The sequence below is a fragment of the Microcaecilia unicolor genome, chromosome 7, assembly GCF_901765095.1.
Source record: "Microcaecilia unicolor chromosome 7, aMicUni1.1, whole genome shotgun sequence".
Classification (NCBI taxonomy): domain Eukaryota; kingdom Metazoa; phylum Chordata; class Amphibia; order Gymnophiona; family Siphonopidae; genus Microcaecilia; species Microcaecilia unicolor.
The window spans coordinates 232132575-232153984 of record NC_044037.1 but is presented as its reverse complement, the minus strand read 5'-3'; the positions used below and the strand labels follow the sequence as shown (position 1 = coordinate 232153984).

Sequence of the window (21410 nt, the reverse complement as noted above, 5' to 3'; positions counted from 1 at the left end):
CAGATGAGTTAGGTCTGCCTCAAAGACAGGGTTGGGGAACCACTGTCCTAAATCATGAGCTAAAACTGTCACAAAAAGAACTTACAAAAAGTGCAAAAAGTTCATTCCAGACACATTTAGAGACAAGAAATAAATGGAGACCAAAGTTCACTGTCTGTCTTTTTTTTTTTTTATTGTGTTTGCTTGGTAATGTAAAACTAGTCACCATGTGACCTTAGTCCTTTACCACAGCTTTCGATTGTGTAAAAGACAGTCACAAAACATTTCAGCATGAAGGATCCAGTGGCAGGTTGTACAGTGAGTAAATATATGTACATATATATTCTTTCTCACAGTTGATTCTAGGTTCTTCATAATAGTTCTCAGAAATGAAGCATGAAATTTTATTGATCGACAAATACATTTGATTAACTGAAATGAATACTAAAATAGTCATAGATTCCCAATCTGCTTGGGTGGTTACCATTTTCCATCTTTTGACATATATGAGCAATGAATAGATAATATTTATTTACTCTGTCTTAATGTTCTTGTTTGCTATATTTAAAAAAATCAACATTCTATTTAATGTTTTATACATAAGAGTATCGATTTTGTGTACTCATTTAATTTTAGGTTGTGTTGGATACAAAATCGGAATCCTTAACTAGATCCCTTATTTTTGATTGTCGCTGGTGCTTGCATATCTTTTGGCTCCACCTGCATTCCAAACTGCCCCAGCACTATCCGGACAGTGCAGCTATGATCACACTGGATTTTCAGCAGCATTGTGTGGTTAAGAGCCACTGAAAATCCGGCTTGGCCTGCTCAGCATGGTCTAAGTGGGTAGAAGCATTTCCTGCCTACATAAATGACACTGAATATTCACCCCATTACATTCATGCAGCCCAGTAGAGGAGAAATAAAATTACTCCAATGTACTTATATTGAACATGGACTTAAGAGGCTTATTTACTAAGCCATATTAGGCATTTAATGCATGTATTTAATGTGCCCTAATAGTGTATCACTACATTAACTGTTAGTGTGTACTAATTACTATGTTAAATCCCTAATGTAATAATAGAAATTAAAAAAAAATACTTTCCTTAATGCAGAAATCTGTTTTGGAGGCAGGGAACAGCTTGGGTCTGACCTTGTAGTTAAGGTGTATATTATTACTACGCATTCACAGCTAAAGTGTCCGATAGCACAATGCAGTTAACTACATGACCAGTCATCAGAGACATCACTACTTAACACAAAACTATTTAATGCAGTTTTGGAAGATAGAAATTTTCTAATTTCTCTGCATAGCTGTGTGACTATTGATTCCCACAATATCATGAAGACAGCCTGAGAAGAGAGCACTTTTACTTTAAAACTGTGACTCAGTCAGGGCCAGCTGGAAACTCATAGAGAAACACACAGTGATATCATGTAACAGTCAACATCCCACACTACAATAAAACATTACTCACTGGCATTATCACTATATCAAACCAAGTATTGCAGCAGTCACTGTTCCTAATTGCTATCTAACTGTAACCCATATGAAGAAGAAAAAAATTACCTGGGGCCATCTTTGGGCCATTGTTTGGCCCATTGGTGCCATTGGGGGGTCAGGGAGGACCTTTTTCAGGGTTCAGAATAGGAACGGGGCTACTAGGCTCAAAATAGTGGCAGAAGGGACTAAGGGCCCCTTTTACCAAGCTACAGAAAAAGGGGTCCTGCGCTGGCATCGGTGTGTGTTTTTGATGCGCGCCAAGGCCCCCTTTCACCACAGCAGGTAAAAAGTAGGTCTTTCTTTTTTTCAGGAAATGGCCATGTGACAAGTGAAGCACTTGCCACATGGCCATGTTGGGGGAGGGGGCCTTTACTGCACCACCCATTGAGGTGGTGATAAGATCTCCCGCGCTAACCTGGCTGTAACAGAGCAGCACACGGCACTGTCTGATTACCACTGGGTACACACTAGTGCTACAAAAAGAAAAATATTTTTGTAGCACCAGATATGATGGTGCGCTGGGGTTGGGAACTACCACCGGGCTGCTGCCGTAGCCCGGCGGTACTTCCTTTTTAGTGAGTGGTAATCCCGCATTGGGCTTACTACTGCTTTGTAAAAGGGACCCTAACTGCACTGTCGCGAATGCTAGTAGTTCAGCTAGGAGGGAAGGAGCCTGAAAGGTGGCTGGTGTTCGGTCTGGGCCACCAGAGCTCCGGCACATGAGCAAACTCCCGTGCATGTGTGATTCACAGCCTGGACTCCGATTGGGCCAATTAGAAGTCAAGGTCTCAAGTTTTGTGGCTAACTGTCAGGCTGCTACTAAACACTGCAGACAGCCACCAGTAGCGAAGCGAGTGTGTCCAGTCTGGATCTAGTGGTGAGGGTCATCTGAGAAGCATTCTGGGACTAAGGTAAGAGGTCCTTTGGGCCCCTGGTTTCTTATTTTAATTTTTAAATGTGAATTTTGGAGCTACTGAGCTCAGCCTCTGGGGTTTAATTAAAAACAATTTTTTTTTTGGTTGTTAAGGGGTCTGGAGGTCCTTAGGAGATGGGCTAGGATGCTGAGGTTCTTGAAAAAATTCATTTATGTGATCAAAATTGTGGTTTTTTGGTATGGGCTGGTTTTGAAACTTCTACTAGGAGTGGAGGAGTGGCCTAGTGGTTAGAGCACTGGTCTTGAAATCCAGAGATGGCTGGTTCAAATTCCACTGCTGCTCCTTGTAATCTTGGCCAAGTCACTTAATCCTTCATTACCTAAGGTACATACTTAGATTGTGAGCTCTCCTGGGACAGAGAAATATCCAGTGTACCTGAATGTAGCTCACCTTGAGCTACTACTGAAAAGGTGTGAGCAAAATCCAAATAAATAGTTGTTTGTTTTGGACTGGTGTTGCTTGGAAACATTTTTGAGATGATGCTGTATTTAGTTTGAGAAGAAATCAGTGGGTTTTTGGTGATTGTATGTGAAATTTCAGTGAAAATGTGTAAACATGTTTTAAAGTATGAGAGAAAATGATTGTGTCTGTAGTTTGAATGTGTTAAGGTTTTTAAGTCACTTTGAATGATTTTAGCAATAATTTTTGTGGTAATTTCATTAAAAGTTTGACTTTCTCATTATAGACTATGAAAAATTGATTTTCAAAACAGAGAATGTTCAGGTTACAGTTAAGTTCTATGTCTAGAAAAAAATAGAAAGTTCTGTATTCTGAGATATGATTGGCTGACAGAGGTCAGATGGGGTAAACAGAACCACTGTCTCCCTTAATGATGGCTTGGCTAGCTCTGTCTTGCCAGAGGGCTGAAGACAATAAGGAGAGTGGATGTATTCATATGAGCTCTAAGTGAAAGACAGAATTCTGTGTTTAAAGTAGTTGAAATTTGGACCAGTGTTCACAAATACAATTATTAAATTTAAGGGAAAGGTTTAGAGTCTTCTGTGGAAAAAAAACTTTAAAATTTTTATTTTTCTACCTAGTGTGTTAGAGAGTGCTTAGACTAGGTCTGAGAGTGTCTGAGAAAAGTGGCTGGCTGTTTGCACAGATGTTTAAAAGAGAGAACTCAGCTCAAGGAAAGTTTTTCCCATTTTCTTTAAAAATAAATTTAAGATTCTGTTCTGACAAGGACAGGCCTTCAGTGCCTAAATGTGCATAGGGCCTTCAGCTGTGTATGTGAGACTGTTTAGTGAATACTGGCTTGAATAATATTGGTTTAAAAAAAGCTTAAGAAATGTGTACCTCTCATTAACACAAAAGAATAGACATACCATAAATAAGGATTTTGATTATCAATTTATTTAAGAAGATAGTGTTCCTTTTCCCCCAGACAACAGATACTGTGTCTAGTCAAGGAGACAGATTTTCTCCTTTAACTTATTAATGAATAGGATAATAGGTGACAGCATCTGGCTGAAGAAGCTGAAGAAGACATATACAAGAAAGGAGAAGAGATGAAGAGACAAGAGAGACCAAAGTGTACACAGATAAGTGGACATTCATACCTGGGAAAAGAAAAAGAATACTAATACACAACAGAGAATATAAATTTAATGAAATACCTGCTAAAATGAGAAGTAATTTCAAGGTACCTGAAAGACACAAAAGGTCACTCCTTAAAGAAAATAGGGTATAGTCAGAGACAATAGAGAGTAAAATGAGTTAACATTTAGTAGTACTTATCTAATAATTGCTGTTCCTAAAGTCTGAGGCTTGACATAGTTCTAGATCTGTTTGTAAGGAAAAAATTGTGTATTACACAGAAAGTTATTTAGTACAACATATTGAGAGAAAAAAATATTTTGACTCAAGTTTGAGAAACATACAAAACTTTCTTTAATGGAACCCTAATAAAATCTGTTAAAGCTTTGTAACATCTGGTTCCTGGACTCAAAATTCATGTAGTTTTCTATTCCTTCTTTCGATTTTGAATTGAAAGAACGCGGTTAGCATAATTGTACATTTCTGTTGGGAAATGTTCTGAGGACTTGAGGTATTCAGCTGGACAGCTACACTAAGGGGCCCTTTTACTAAGCCGTGTAAGTGTCTACTCACACCAAAATGGAGTTACCTGCCCGGCTACCACATGGCTCTTGTGGTAATTTCATTTTTGGTGCATGTCCGATACGCGCATCCGAAAAATAATTTTTATTTTCGGACACATGTATTGGACATGCGCAAAGTGGCATTTGACGCGCTTAGGTCATTACTGCTTGGTTACCATGTGAGACTTTACCGCTAGGTCAATGCTGGTGGTAAGGTCTCAGAACCAAAATGGACGCGCAGCAATTTTGCCTTACCCAACCTCGACAATCAGCGCCAGCACAGATAAGGCCACCAAATACTGTGAAAGGTCCTCAAAGAATCATGCTTCAAAGCAGTCAATTTGTTCATCAGAGGTGATCAAGTTTAAGCAGCAAATGATCTCTAGAGGGGGTTGTTGACTTCTTCCAAAAGGACGCTAAACTCAGATGAGCCGCCATAGCCACAGAAGTCACAAACTGTTGAGCTAAAGTGTCCATGCCTGGGGGGGGAGGGGGGTGGCACCTCCCATTAAGAAGTAGTATAGTCCCTCCATAGGCACAGCAACATGTAAATATCAAACAACAATTGTACAACCATCTGCCAATACAACTGAGCTTGAGGACATTCCCACCAGATACACGCAAAGCTTCCTGGCTGACCACACCATCTCTAGCAGAGGCTGGTAACTGACCCAAAAATCTTCTGAACATGAGCTGGGTTGTAGTACTATTGGTACAACATTTTATAACTGTGTTCCCTCAAATTAGCAGAAAAAGAGCTTTGCAACAAATTCCTATAAATAGACCCCCATTGGTCAGGGGTGAACTGGATATCCAGTAGGTTCTCCCAGCACTCATCACAGAGGTGAGTAGTAGAAGAACACATCAAAACAGTCTTATAAAAATGCCCTCTTCTTCCCCATTCAAAAAACCCAGAGTAGCGGAGAATTCTCTCGCACCCAATGGGATAAGACTTTCTGATGCAGAAAATTTGAGAGTTGACAAAAGTAAAAGTAATCAGAGTCCCCAAGACTACACTCATAACGTAAATCTTCAAAGGGTTAAATATGAGTGTCAAACACCAATTGACCAAGGACTCGAAGACCCCAGTCCATCCAGCTCCAAAAAACAGAGGTGAGTGCCCCAGGTGGAAAATAAGGGGTAGACTGAATGAGAGTGTGATAAAAGTACATCTGAGAAGGCAAAAACTGAATGCGCACCTCCTGACAGATGTTTAGTGTAGTGGTTAGCCCAATAGGGATATGATGGAGCAGACGCTTAAGGTCCTCTATGGATAACCACGGGGAGGCCTGTAATGAAATCCCCCCCTATTATCTCCTGCTCTAATTGCCCTTTCACAGAAAGGGAAACCCCTCACAGGAGTGAAACAAAATTAGCACAGAAACAATAACACATGGTAGGTCATGGAGAACTGGGTCCCGAAACAGTGCTCCTTAACACCATCTTCGTAGCCTCTCGAGTTTCCCTCAACCAGCGAGAAGGTTCCTGTGCTCTAAGGCTGTGTGATGGTTCCTCTGAGGGCCCATGAAATGAGGAAGCAGTTGATAACCCAGCCTCTTCAAACTGCCTGTAGAGACCCTCCATAGTCTGGGTTTGATAATGCTTCCCTGCCACTGTGAAAGCAAGCCCAATAGGATACAGCCAATGATAGTGGACCCGTTTCTGCTGTAGCATCTAAGTCCAGTCCTGATATTCCTAGCATTGTTTCAGAGTAGCAAGAGCCACATCAGAATAGATCTTGATCAACACAGATTGCCAGATAATGGGCCATCATGTTGCCCGGCAGCTCGAAGAACCTGTTCTTTATTAGCATACTTGTGAAAGCAAACAATAATGGCCATGGGGTTATTGTGGTTGAGAAATCCTGCCCCTCTATAGGCCTGCTCAATATGATACTGTGGCGTAGGTTGGGGGGGAGGGGAGGAAGGAAGGCCCTAGAGCAGATCCTGACAAATATCATGGATAACCTCACAACACTATGATTCCACTACAATCTCTGGCACTCCGCGGAACCGGAGATTCTGCCTTCCGTTCTTGTTTTCCAAATCTTCAAGTTTCAATAGAGCCTCCTCCATAAATTGCTTCAGGTGGGTCACTTGCTGTTGCAGGTGAATCACATCCTCCCTGCAGTTATTAAGATGAGATTCAAAATCCCCCATATGGATCCCAAAGTCAGCTAGTTCTTGCTTAATATCTGTGACAGCATGCTGTTTAAAAGACATTAACTCACTCTTAAGGCCTGCAAAGCCCTGACAAATCTCCTTCCGAAGAGGCAACTGATCTTCTCCACTATCCACCATGTGCTCCACAGAACCCCCATTCGTCGCCGCCATCTTGGATGTGCAGAGTTGTAGTTTGAGAGAACATTTTAATGTTCGTCTGCCTGATTTTGGATGCCATCAACCCTGGACACCAACCTGCATAAACCCAAGGAAACAACTACCAACGTCAAGCGAAGGCTGGAAGAAGATTTTTATTTTTATTTGGAAAGTGTTGGCATGCCTAGGAGCTCCGCTCCTAAAGCTGCTATCTCAAGCTGTGATATAATTTCCTCCACTTCAGCATAATTCAGTTAGAAATCATAGAAAAAGTTACATCAGCCCAGAAAAGATTTTAAAGTGAAAGCAGGCACTTCAATAGTCCTAAAGTTGTCGTTCAAACATAGTTGTCTGTAAACATTGAAAAAGAAGTTGCAAAAAACCTACAGTACAGTGAATAGGTCTCAAGCATTCTCAAGTAGTTCCTGCCACCGAGGTACCCCTAAGACAACCTCTGTAACAGATCTAAAGATTGATGCCAACAGGTTTAATGCTGGGGTCATAGCACTGCAAAAGGAAGCAGATTGGGCAAGCAAGGTGGACCTTATGCTCACATTTTGTGCTTCTGTGTTTCCTAATCTGTGTTTTTGGGGTTTTTTTTCAGTATGACAAAGTATATCAAGACCTAAAGGCATTTTCCAGAAATGGAGAAAACTTCTGTTCACAGCTTATGTCTGTTCTTCAGCAAAGGTACAGTATGTGATTTATTGTTTACATGTTGACAGGCCTGGTTTCTCAACAGATGCTTGCATTATTAATCAGCAAGGAAAAATACGTCAAACAGCTACTCCTTCCATTTTATGCAAGGAATCTGGGGTATTTTTTAAATCTTCAAATGGTATCAAAGTTGTTTAGTTGCTTACCTTCCCAAGACTTGTGACAACATCTTTCATTAACAAGAGATACCGTTTACATATCTACAAAGATATAGGGTTAGATCTACTAAAGTGTACTATCATGTTAGCACATGCTAATGTCATTAACCTGCATTATAGACAAATAGATCCTATAACAAAAAAAATGGAACCTGTAGTAAAATTTATGGGGTAGATATTCAGCTGGCAGCAATGAGTGTTTTTTTGTTGCTGGTGGCATTTTTCCTCGATATCCAATGCCACATCATGTCTGCATCAGCATTGAAGAGATGATGTCCCGGCTCCACCATGCCCTTTTGTACCTTGGTTCGACTACCGGGTGTCAAGTCCTGGCTCTACGGCATTTTCTGGGGCTTCCTGCCACTTCTTCACCTCGTCAGTCCACTTCGTCAGTATGGGTGCTCCCAGTGTCTCAGGTCCTGCTGTGAGTCCTGTGGGTCTCTTCCCCGCCGATCTTTCTGGGCGCATGCAAGTGAGTGGGGCTGCCTCTTGACCTGTCGCTGGTGGGGAGGGTCAGATGACATCAGATGACTGGAGGTCTACTTAAGAAGATGGGTGGCACAGCTCCTTGCCTTTGGTACCCAAGTCTCCAACTTCCTTAGCTTTGTCTTTTGGTTCTCAGATACAAGCCCACAGCCTCTAGTCTTCAGTCTTAAGACTTCTGACTTCCAGCTTCCAGCCCACAGCCTCCAGTCTTCTAGCTTTCAGTCTTCAGTCTTTCAGCTTCCAGCCCGCAGCTTCCAGTCTTCAGTCTTTCAGCTTCCAGCCCGCAGCTTCCAGTCTTCTGGCTTCCAGCCTACAGCCTCCAGTCCTCAGCTTTTAGTATTTGACTTTCAGCTTCCAGTGTCCATCTCCAGCTCCTAGTTTTCAGTCTCCTGCTGGCAGCTTCAGGTATCTGTCTCCAGCTTCCAGCCACCAGCCTTCAGCCTTCAGTTTCCAGTGACAGCACCAGTTCCCACCCTCCCGTGTTCAGCTTCCTGTTTTCTGCCTTCTCCTATCAGGGTGATTTTCCTACCTTCGGTTGGGCTTCTTCACTAACTAAGGTTCCAGGGCTTACCAAACCCAGACATGACAGATGATTTGATGCAGCCAGCTATCTGCATAAGCGGCCTTGCCTAAAGATAGGACTGACTTTTATGCAGATAACTCAAGTTAAGCTTTAGTAAAAGACCCCCTAAATGTCTAAAATTAATTTTGTCCAATTAATTGTTAAGGAGTTTTTTTTAAAAAGCAAAATATAAGGTGACACTTGCTCTCAGAAAAGTTTTCTTACGGCATATTCTATGATTTAAGTGTAAAAATATATCATGATTTGACACTAATTTTTTGTATTGCTTTTAAGGGCTGACCTTGAAACAAACTATGCCAAAGGACTCCAAAAAATTGCAAGAAAGCTTTCAAAAGCCTTAGACAGCATGAAGAAAAAGTAAGAACTCTATACTTGACAAATTCAATCATTAATGGCTATCCTTTTCCATGTAGAGTGGGCCGCTACTTTTGCCACACCCCTATCCTTTTTATATCTGCTTTACCTTCCTGTGTATATTTAGGGGTCCTTTTACTAAGCTGTGGTAAGCACTAATGCATGCTTACCGCAGCTTAAAGGGCTTACTGTGGGGTCCTGTGATAAGTTTCAAATGTGTGCACACTTAGGGGTCCTTTTACTAAGTTGTGGTTCAAGGATACCTGCGCTAGCATCAGCGCATGTTTTTGACGCATGCTGGGGCCCCCTTTTACCGCAACAGGTAAAATGCTGTCTTTTTAAAAAAAGAAATGGCTATATAGTATACGAAACACTTACTGCATGGCCATTTCAGGGGAGGAGCACTTACTGCCATTCATGAGGTGGCGGTAAAGACTCCCATATTAACCCAGCAGTAACCGGGCAACACACAGCGCTGCCTGATTTCCACTGGGTAAGTACTGGCTGTACAAAAATAGAAAATATTTTTAAAGCTCTGGAAATGATTCGCGCTGGGGGTGGGAACTACTACCGGGCTCCTTTGGTAGCCCAGCGGTAGTTCTGGGTTGTCTAGTCTCTCTGATTACAAGATTAGGTGAGTCATTGTCTGTGAGTTTCAGGCAGATGGTCTGTATTTTGTTATGTCCAACCTTTTTTTTTAATTATTTATAAAACTTTATTAATAAATCATGGTAACAGAATCTGGAGACAAATTCTCCTAAATAAGTTCAAAACAACAATAATCAAGCAATATCCTCATCCATTTCCCCCCCTTCCTTAACCCAAAAACCCCCCTGCCTGCCTTCCCTGTATCCACCCAACCAGTTCTATTGTTCAGAGTGAAATTTTGAATAGATATTTCTCCAAATGATAATGGCTTAAAAATCTTCCTTTTTAAATTCCCAAGTATATAAATATAAAATAAAAACATGTTGCATGTTTTAGTTGCATTTATCAAGCATGGGAATGTGCATCTGAAGAAATGAATGCCACAGCTGACTTGCATCGGTAAGTTTAATCATATGAATTAGTTATGTGTTAGCACCCTGGCAGCCAAAATCTGTAACATCCTCTTTCAATCTTCAACTGTGCTGCAGTACCCCCACTCACCAGAATGGCCACTGTCTTCTTCTTCAACTGCTCACTCTTCAGTTTCTCCACCTCAGCTTTTCCCCTCTCTGACCATCTTCTGATAACTTTCACACTTAAACACCATCCCCCCATTCCCATTCAATCTCCACCAATATATTTAGGAATCTTCATGCTATTGACCCTTCTACTCTGTCCTCCAGTGTTTCAAACCTCTTGTCTACCACTATGTTATCCAAGTCTGTCAATGAGGCTGTCTCTTCGTATTATACTATTTTCTCCTCTGCTCTGGATACTCTTGCTCCTCTAATTCCCTGTTCTGTAAGGCATACCAAACCCAGCCTTGTCTGACCTCTTGAGTCTGCTACTTATGTTCCTGCGCCCGATCAGCCGAACACCTTTGGCTGAATTCCCATGCCCATGCTGACTTCATACATTCCAAATTCTTGCTGACTTCCTTCCAGTCTGCTCTTTCACTTGCCAAACAGGACTACTACATCCAATTTATAAAGTCTCTTTGCTCAAATCCTCAGTGTCTGTTTGCCACACTGAACTCTCCTCAAAGTGCCTTCACCTTCAGCTCCCCTTTTGTTTCTCCCCAGACTCTGGCTGAGTACTTTCATGATAAGATTCACAAAATTAACCTTGAATTCTCAGCCAAGTCACCTCAGCCTCTTCTACCCTCAGTCCATTCTCTCAACCTCCTTTCAGCCTCTGCCTCCTTTTCTTCCTTTTCTGAAATCACTGAAGAAGAAACTGCACATTTTATTTCCTCCTCCAAACTGACTAATTGTTCCTCTGACCCCAATCCTACCAATCTACTTAGCACTATCTCTCCTACTGTCATCCCTTCTATCTGTCATATCTTCAATCTTTCACTTTCCACTGCAACTGTTCCTGATGCCTTCAAACATGCCATAGTTACATCACTCCTAAAAAAAACCCCCTTCATTGGATCCAACCTGTCCTAACTATTGCGCCATCTTATTTATTTATTTATTTATTGCATTTGTATCCCACATTTTCCTCCCTTTCCTATCCAAGATACTGGAATGTGCTGTTCACTGCCGTTATGCTAACTTTCTTTCATCTCAAGCTATTCTTGGCCCCCTTCAATCTGGCTTTTGTCCTTTTCACTCAACTGAGACAACCCTTGCTAAAGTCTCCAATGACCTGTTCTTGGCCAGATCCTACTACTACTACTCATTTCTATAGCGCTACTAGACGTACGCAGCGCTGTATACCTGAACATGAAGAGACAGTCCCTGCTTGACAGAGCTTACAATCTAATTAGGACAGACAAACAGGACAAACAAGAGATAAGGGAATATTGAAGTGAGGATGATGAAATAAGGGTTCTGAACAAGTGAATAAGGGTTAGGAGTTAAAAGCAGCATCAAAAAGGTGGGCTTTTAGCTTAGATTTGAAGATAGCCAGAGATGGAGCTTGACATACTGGCTCAGGAAGTCTATTCCAGGCATATGGTGCAGCAAGATAAAAGGAACGGAGTCTGGAGTTAGCGGTGGAGGAGAAGGGTGCAGATAAGAGAGATTTACCCAGTGAATGGAGTTCCCGGGGAGGAATGTAGGGAGAGATGAGAGTGGAGAGATACTGAGGAGCTGTAGAGTGAATGCACTTATAAGTCAATAAGAGGAGTTTGAACTGTATGCGGAAACGGATAGGAAACCAGTGAAGTGAGGAGAGTACTAATATGAGCATAACGACACTGGCGGAATATTAGTCGTGCAGCAGAATTTTGAACAGATTGAAGAGGAGAGAGATGGCTAAGTGGGAGACCTGTGAGAAGCAAGTTGCAATAGTCTAAGCGAGAGGTGATAAGAGTGTGGATGAGGGTTCTGGTAGTGTGCTCAGAAAGGAAAGGGTGAATTTTGGTGACATTATAGAGAAAGAAACGACAGGTTTTTGCAGTCTGCTGAATATGTGCAGGGAAGGAGAGGGAGGAGTCAAAGATGACCCCAAGGTAACAAGCTGATGAGACAGAGAATGGGGGAGGAGGAGAGGTTGGTCTAGGGGGAAGGATAAGAAGCTCAGTCTTGGTCATGTTTAGTTTCAGATGGCGCTGAGACATCCAGCAGCAATGTCAGACAGGCAGGCAGATACTTTGGCCTGGATTTCGGCTGGGATTTCTGGTGTGGAGAGGTAGATCTGGGAGTCATCAGTGTAAAGATGATACTGAAAACCATGGGATGAGATCAGAGTACCAAGGGAAGAAGTATAGATGGAGAAAAGAAGAAGTCCCAGGACAGATCCCTGAGGTACACCAACTGACAGTGGGATAGACGTAGAGGAAGATCCACTAGAGTATACACTAAAGGTACGCTGGGAGAGATAAGAAGAAAACCAGGAAAGAACAGAGTCCTGAAATCCAAGTGAGGACAGCGTATCAAGGAGTAGGCTGTGATCGACAGTGTCAAAAGCAGCAGATAGATCGAGAAGGATGAGGATAGAATAGAGACCTTTGGATCTGGCCAGGAACAGATCATTGGAGACTTTAGCAAGCGCTGTTTCAGTTGAATGAAGGGGGCGAAAGTCAGATTGAAGTGGATCAAGAATAGCTTGAGATGAAAGAAAGTCAAGGCAACGGCGGTGAACAGCACGTTCAAGTATCTTGGATAGGAAAGGGAGGAGGGAGATGGGGCAATAGTTGGAAGGACAGGTAGGGTCCAATGAAGGTTTTTTAAGGAGTGGTTTGACTACGGCATGTTTGAAGGCATCAGGAACAGTCGCAGTGGAAAGTGAAAGATTGAAGATATAACAGATAAAAGGGATGACATTAGGAGAGATAGCGTTAAGTAGATGGGTGGGAATAGGATCAGAGGAACAGGTAGTTAGTTTCGAGGAGGAAAGAAGATGTGTAGTTTCCTCTTCATTGATTTCAGAAAAGGAAGAAAAGGAGGCAGGGGCTGGAGGGTTGAGAGAATAGACTAAGGGAAGGAGAGGTGGAGGTGACCTGGTTGAGAATTCAAGTTTAATCTTGTGAACCTTATCATGAAAGTACTCAGCCAGAGTCTGGGGAGAAAGTGAAGGGGGAGTTGGAGGTGAAGGCACTTTGAGGAGAGAGTTCAGTGTGGCAAAGAGACATCGAGGGTGTGAGCCAAGAGAATTTGTCAACTGGATGTAATAGTCCTGTTTGGCAAGTAAAAGAGCAGACTGAAAGGAGGTCAGCAAGAATTTGAAGTGTATGAAGTCAGCATGGGCATGGGATTTCAGTCAAAGGCATTCAGCAGAGCGGGCACAGGAGCATTGGTAGCAGATTCTAGAGGTCAGCTAAAGCTGGGGTTTGGTACGTTTTACAGAACGGGGAATGGGAGGAGCGAGAATATCCAGAGCAGAGGGGAGAATAGTATTATAGGAAGAGACAGCCTCATTGACAGACTTGGATAACATAGTGGTAGAGAAGAGATTTGAAACACTGGAGGACAGAGTAGAAGGGTTAATAGCCTGAAAATTCCTAAATGTATTGGTTAAGATTAGACGGGACTGGGGAGGAAGGTGTTTAAGTGTGAAAGTTATCAGATGATGGTCAGAGAGGGGAAGAGTTGAGGCACAGAAACTGGAGAGTGAGCAGTTTGAGAAGAGGATAAGATCAAGACAGTGGCCATTCTGGTGAGTGGGGGCAGTGGAGCACAGTTGAAGATTGAAAGCGGATGTTAAAGCAAGAAACTGAGACGCATAAGAGTCAGAGGGATCATTAATATGAATGTTAAAATCCCCAAGAATGAGGGAAGGAGATGAAGGTTCAAACTTCTCTTATTGACTAATAAGTGCATTCACTCTGCAGCTCCTCAGTACCTCTCCACTCTCTTCTCTCCCTATACTCCTCCCTGGGAACTCCGTTCATTGGGTAAATCTCTCATATCTGTACCCTTCTCTTCCACTGTCAACTCCAGACTCCATTCCTTTTATCTTGCTGCACCATATGCCTGAAATAGACTTCCTGAGCCAGTACGTCAAGCTCCATCTCTGGCCGTCTTCAACTCTAGGCTAAAAGCCCACCTTTTTGATGCTGATTTTAACTCCTAAGACAGACTTGAACCTGTGTTCCTTAGTTCAATCACTAGGCTACAACTGTAACCTTTTCATTATGTTGTTCACAATGGCCATAATCCATAATATCTGCAGCTGACAGCCTGGTTTTTCTTTCTGGTTTCACTTTCAGCAACTATAGGGGGATTAAGGAGGGGTCATGCCTTAATCCCTCCATTGGCCAGCTGTCCAATTAGAGCAATGTTTTGTAACTTGGATGTGACTGAAACAGGTCCAGATAAAAATCTTTTTTTTTTTTTTTTTTTTTACTTATGGACATTTCTTCCCATTCGAAAATCCCTGTTGGATGTCCCACTTTTGGGTCCTCTTTAATCCCGCCCACAACATTCCCCCTTGCTATTTTGACCAACAGCAGTATGAAACATCCAAAATCTGACTTTCTAAAGTCAGGATTTTGACATTTTTAGCAGATGGGTGTTTTTTTTAAAGGCATTTTAAGGCATCTATCTGCTTTGAAAATGAGCACCATTGTGTACACTGACTACATACAATACAAAAATATATCTTTTTTAATGGACAAGAAGTATTACATTTTATTTGAAATAGAGTGGTATGTTCTATGTTTTCTTTCTAGTAAACTTGGAACAGCTATTCAACTGGAAGCAATAAAACCAACCAATCAAGTTTTGGTAGAACATGAAAAAACTAGGAAAACAGTGAGCAAAAACATGCATTTTCTTTACTGTCTATGCTAATTACTGTGTTGAAATGAAGTGGCTTTATGGAAGTAGAATGCCATGCTTTAGAGTTCATCGTTACTGTATAATGAACATTCACTTTCATAGCAGTCCTTCAGAATTTGGGAGTCTGGGCATCCAAGGGGTTATTTTACTAAAGTGTGATAAAGATTTCTGCTTACACTGCATTAGTTGCAAAAACTAGTGCACAGAAAGTGCAAAGCTTATATGGTAAATGAAGGACAGTATCCATCCTCTGCCCTGTATTTACCACACAGGGCAGACACTTACAACACGGCACTCTGTTATATACAGCACCAGATAGCGCAGGTACCTGAGCATAAATAAATAAACATATACAGATCTACTGTGGCATGCTCCCCCCCAACATCCTCCTCCTCTCTCTTGACACTCTCCCCCCCCCCCCAATCTGATACCCCTTGAAATCTCCTAGTCTGATTCTCGGACTACTAATCTCTTTAGAATATTCCACACTTATGTTCCCCCAACCCCTTCCCCTCCCCATTTGCCTCCTGCTGATAAGTTCCTCCCCTTACACAAAGCTCTACCACAGGTTGTCAAGGCTTTCCTTGACAACCTGTGGTGGATTTAAAAAAGGTTTGGATAGCTTCCTAAAAGAAAAGCCCATAAGCCATTATTAAGATGGATTTGGGGAAAACCTACTGCTTATTTTTAGGATAAGCAGTATAAAATGTATTGTTCTGTTTTGGGATCTTGCCAGGTACTTGTAACCTGAATTGGCCACTGTTGAAAACAGGATACTGGGCTTGATGGACCTTCTGCCTGTCCCAGTATGGCACCATTTATGTGCCTTCCCCACCCCAGCTCCCTTTACTAACCCTGGAACTTACGCGGAGGTGATCCCTGGCAGAGGCGTAGCTAGGTTTTAAGGTCAGGGGGAGCAGACTTTTGTAAAATAGGCGCCAGCAACAATCACACAACTGAACTAGCAGAAGTCAAATTGGAAACCACAGGAAACAGTATGAGCATGTGTCTACTCTCTGGTAGTGGAGAAACACATTACACAATAGAAAAATTGATATTATTTTTGTTATGGTTAGTTAGCTGATAGTCATCTAAGAATGCTGCTCAGTAACACATTATGAATTGCCCAAACATTTTTCACTGAATTTTTCCTGAACTATGAAGCAAAGTATTTGCAGTCATTTACCATTCACACTCTTAACTTAGAGCATTCTCACCCCACATTGGCTCTTTAGCACTTAGCTGCAATTCATACTCTGTCAACCAGGAGTGCTCGTGCTGCTAGTGTTGTCATGATCATGACTGAAGAATGCAGTGCTGGTGCCACTGGCGCTGGCCCTTCTGCTGTGGTTCAGGAGAACCAACACTCCATTCTTCAGCCATGAGTCTGGTGACACCATTAGCAGGAACGCCCCTGTACTCTACCGAGGAACAGCTGTACCTGTAATACAAAGCCTACAAAAGTCACTCAAAATCTATATAATCTACTTGACCATAACACCACTGATTTACAGAAGTAACACAACAAAGACCTTATCTAGAAAAATGCAACACAGGAAATACTACAGTAGGAACTAGAACATCAATATGCCCATTGGAAAACTGGAACAAGTTGAATTCTTACAGATACTTAAATAGAAACTAGGTGCAAACAGAGTACCTGTCCTTGGTCACAAACACTGAACACCCTTGCCAGGTACAGAATAAATTACCACGAAGTTAAAATATGAATATGTAGGCTAAACTTAAAACCCAAGAAGCCACACTGCAACACTAGAGAAAGAGAAATCAAAACAGCACTCTGCAAAATATAAAGAAAGCAGTGTAAACTTACTGTAAAACTGACATTTTCCATTCAGTGAATTAAAAATAATTTTTTTCTTTCTACCTTTGTTGTTTGGTCATTTTGTTTTCTTTTTCTCATCATGTTTGTCTCAGTTTCCAGTTCCTGGCTTTTCTTAACTTTCTTCACATGATCTCCAGTTCATCTGCCACTTCTTCTCTCCCTTCCTGCCTTCTTCACTTTCTCTCCTATATCCACCTCTGAATTGATCTTTTCTTTTCAGCTTTCCTTCATTTAGTTTTCTGCCTGTTAGACTTCATTCATTTTTACTACTCAGTCTTCAATCTTCCTTTTTATTTTTAACCACATCTGCCTACAGTTTTCATCTCCCTTACTCCAGCCCTCCCATTCTTCATCCTATTATTTCATAGTTTTTGTTTTTGCTAACTATCCCCTCTCTTCCATCACCGTCTCTTTCCTCTCTTCTGTACAGCACCCTTTTTCTATTTTCACTCCTCTGACCAGTATATTCTCTTTCATTTTCTCTTACCCCCCTCCGTCCAGGATGTCCTCTTTCCCTCACCTCCATCCAGCATCTCTCCCTGACACCCTACTCCCCCCTCGTATGCAGCATTCCTCCTTGTCCTTCTCTTCTTTCCATGTAAGCATCTTCCCTATATCCCTACTCCTCCCATGTGCAGAATACCCCTTCTTGGTCCTCATCCCTGTGTAATGTCCAGTACCCCCTCTGTTTTTTTAATTCCCCCTTGTCCAGCATCTCCCCCGTCTTCCTACTTACCTCATGTCTAGCATCCTCCAATATTCCCTCCCTCTTCCAAGCCAGCAATTGCCCTCACTCAACCCCTTTAGAGGCCTATCCCCTTCCATCCAGCTGGATGGAGTGTTAGGGAGAGATGCTGGAGGGGAGTGAGAGAAAACAAGAGAGAATATACTGGGCAGAGGAGTGAAAATAGAAAGAGGGTGCTGTATAGTACTACTACTACTTAACACTTCTAAAGCGCTACTAGGGTTACGCAGTGTTGTACAGTAGGGAGGAAAGAGAAGGTGCTGGAAAAGGGGGGAGAGTTAGCAAAAAAAACAAACTATGAAATAATAGGATGCCCCTCTCTCCCCCTTCCATCCAGTGTCTGCCCCTAACCCTCTTCCACCTAGTGTGTGCCTCCTCTACTTTTTCCATCCAGCCTGCACTCTTTCCCCTTCCATCCAATGTCTGCCCCCTTTCTCCCTTCTCTCTCCCTATTTTCCAGAGTCTGTCCCTTCTCTTCCATCTTCCTTTCGCCATCTGTCCCCTTTCTAACCCATCTCACTGACTCTTCTTTCCAGCACCTGCCCCTTCTCTCTGACCATTCCTTCTACTATTTGTCCCCTCTATTCCTCCTTCCAACCAGCACCTGTCCCTTCCCACTCTCCATTCAGTAACTGTCTCTTCCAGATCTTCCTCCTCCCCTTCTTTCTGACTCTTTCTTTCAGGATCCCATCCAGCCCCTCTCTTCCTCCTTCCAACCAGCACGTGTCCCTTCCCTTTCTCACTCTGACCCTCCCATCCAGCTCCTGTCCCCTCTGCCGTCTTCCCCTTTCCTTCCAGCATCTGACCTCTTTCCCTTCCCCTCTCTCCAACACCCCACTGCTGCTAATGCTCCATCTTTGACTACTCCAGAGTCCAGCAGCAGCAAAATAATCGCAGAGCCACACTGTGCAGATTCATGGCTCCTAGCCCCTGCCCCTCCGACTTCATTTCCTGTTCCGGGGCAGGGTCCAGGGAGTGGAACTGGCAGCTGCGAGCGTAGTGTGGATCCGCGACATCCAATGGGCTGGCATGGGAGTGACCGTGCTCCGCCCCAGCCCTGACCAGCTCTGGAAATCTGACCTCTAGAGGTAGTCTCACAGTATCCTTATCTTCTCCTGTGTTACTGAAGAGTGGCCTAAGCATTAAAACAGCAAGCTGAGAACCAAGGAAGCTTGGTTCAAATCTTACTGCTGCTCCTTGTGAGCTTAGGCAAATCGCCTCAGGTACCAACTTAGGTTGTAAGCCTTCTGGGGACTGCCTTGAGCTAAGACTGAAAAAAGCTATGAGCTTAATCCAAGATTCCTTCATTTCTATTGCACATTAACCCCCTTTATTCTTTGCATAATGCCAAAATTTTGACTCTGATCCAAAATGAGTGTGCAACTAAATTGGTTAAAGAACTATTAACTATCAATTAATTGGTCTTAACAATCAATTATTGAAGTTAATTGGCACTAATTTGGATTTGCACACATACAGTGGGGGAAATAAGTATTTGATCCCTTGCTGATTTTGTAAGTTTGCCCACTGACAAAGACATGAGCAGCCCATAATTGAAGGGTAGGTTATTGGTAACAGTGAGAGATAGCACATCACAAATTAAATCCGGAAAATCACATTGTGGAAAATATATGAATTTATTTGCATTCTGCAGAGGGAAATAAGTATTTGATCCCCCACCAACCAGTAAGAGATCTGGCCCCTACAGACCAGGTAGATGCTCCAAATCAACTCGTTACCTGCATGACAGACAGCTGTCGGCAATGGTCACCTGTATGAAAGACACCTGTCCACAGACTCAGTGAATCAGTCAGACTCTAACCTCTACAAAATGGCCAAGAGCAAGGAGCTGTCTAAGGATGTCAGGGACAAGATCATACACCTGCACAAGGCTGGAATGGGCTACAAAACCATCAGTAAGACGCTGGGCGAGAAGGAGACAACTGTTGGTGCCATAGTAAGAAAATGGAAGAAGTACAAAATGACTGTCAATCGACAAAGATCTGGGGCTCCACGCAAAATCTCACCTCGTGGGGTATCCTTGATCATGAGGAAGGTTAGAAATCAGCCTACAACTACAAGGGGGGAACTTGTCAATGATCTCAAGGCAGCTGGGACCACTGTCACCACGAAAACCATTGGTAACACATTACGACATAACGGATTGCAATCCTGCAGTGCCCGCAAGGTCCCCCTGCTCCGGAAGGCACATGTGACGGCCCGTCTGAAGTTTGCCAGTGAACACCTGGATGATGCCGAGAGTGATTGGGAGAAGGTGCTGTGGTCAGATGAGACAAAAATTGAGCTCTTTGGCATGAACTCAACTCGCCGTGTTTGGAGGAAGAGAAATGCTGCCTATGACCCAAAGAACACCGTCCCCACTGTCAAGCATAGAGGTGGAAATGTTATGTTTTGGGGGTGTTTCTCTGCTAAGGGCACAGAACTACTTCACCGCATCAATGGGAGAATGGATGGGGCCATGTACCGTACAATTCTGAGTGACAACCTCCTTCCCTCCGCCAGGGCCTTAAAAATGGGTCGTGGCTGGGTCTTCCAGCACGACAATGACCCAAAACATACAGCCAAGGCAACAAAGGAGTGGCTCAGGAAGAAGCACATTAGGGTCATGGAGTGGCCTAGCCAGTCACCAGACCTTAATCCCATTGAAAACTTATGGAGGGAGCTGAAGCTGCGAGTTGCCAAGCGACAGCCCAGAACTCTTAATGATTTAGAGATGATCTGCAAAGAGGAGTGGACCAAAATTCCTCCTGACATGTGTGCAAACCTCATCATCAACTACAGAAGACGTCTGACCGCTGTGCTTGCCAACAAGGGTTTTGCCACCAAGTATTAGGTCTTGTTTGCCAGAGGGATTAAATACTTATTTCCCTCTGCAGAATGCAAATAAATTCATATACTTTCCACAATGTGATTTTCCGGATTTAATTTGTGATGTGCTATCTCTCACTGTTACCAATAACCTACCCTTCAATTATGGGCTGCTCATGTCTTTGTCAGTGGGCAAACTTACAAAATCAGCAAGGGATCAAATACTTATTTCCCCCACTGTATCTACTTGTGTGCTATTCTATAATACTGGGTGCCTAAATTCCATAGCGTGCAACTCAGAAGAGGGTGTGGCCAGGGGAGAGTCAGGGTGTTCCAAACATTTGCACACAGTGTTATAGAACAATGCTATTTATGCGTCAAAATGCCATGAGTTGAGCACCGGCAATTACACTGGGTTTCAACTCAACGTTAGGCACAGGAACTGGAGCTAACCCCTAGATTCTATGTATCGTTCCTAGTGTTCTGCGCTGAAATCTAAGTGTATTCCGTAACAACACATGTAATTTAATTGGCCACTGTTTGGAAAACAGGATACTGGGCTAGATGTACCATTGGTCTGACCCAGTGTGGCTACTCTTATGTTCTTATGTTCTTATGGCTTAACAAGAAAATCAGCTTTGATAATAGCACTTAAGCAATAATGAGCATTAATTGGCAATAATTAGAACTTATGTGCACAACTCGCTAAGTGGTTTCTGTAATGAACTGCACCTAAAGTTTAATGCATGCAGTTCAAAAGGGGCATGGTTATGGGCAGGGAAATGGGCATTTTGTGGACATTCTAAAATTTATGCGAGTAGTTATTAAATATGGCCCAGTGCGCGTAAATATATGCACAGGGATTTATGTCACATTTTCACTGGTTTAAATGGAGGCGTATGGTTTTAGGCACTGGGATATCAAGTACACGTATTCTATATACTATGCCTAAATCTAGGCACCACTTATAGA

At 42.7% G+C, this 21410-nt stretch overlaps 1 protein-coding gene across 2 annotated transcripts in view; it reads left to right on the top strand.

Annotated features, from left to right (window-relative positions):
- Nucleotides 1-228: 228 nt before the first annotated feature.
- NOSTRIN (nitric oxide synthase trafficking) overlaps nucleotides 229-21410 on the top strand; it is an 83482-nt gene continuing 62300 nt past the window's right edge. Inside the window, exons 1-6 of one of the 2 annotated variants that reach the window (XM_030209476.1) lie at nucleotides 245-297; nucleotides 2239-2397; nucleotides 7446-7531; nucleotides 9059-9142; nucleotides 10124-10186; nucleotides 14910-14991. In XM_030209476.1, the coding sequence (XP_030065336.1) occupies nucleotides 7512-7531; nucleotides 9059-9142; nucleotides 10124-10186; nucleotides 14910-14991 (249 nt within the window). In that variant the 5' untranslated portion in view covers nucleotides 245-297; nucleotides 2239-2397; nucleotides 7446-7511. Of the gene's footprint in view, nucleotides 298-2238; nucleotides 2398-7445; nucleotides 7532-9058; nucleotides 9143-10123; nucleotides 10187-14909; nucleotides 14992-21410 lie in introns of both variants that reach the window. The other variant, XM_030209475.1, reaches the window with a different exon arrangement.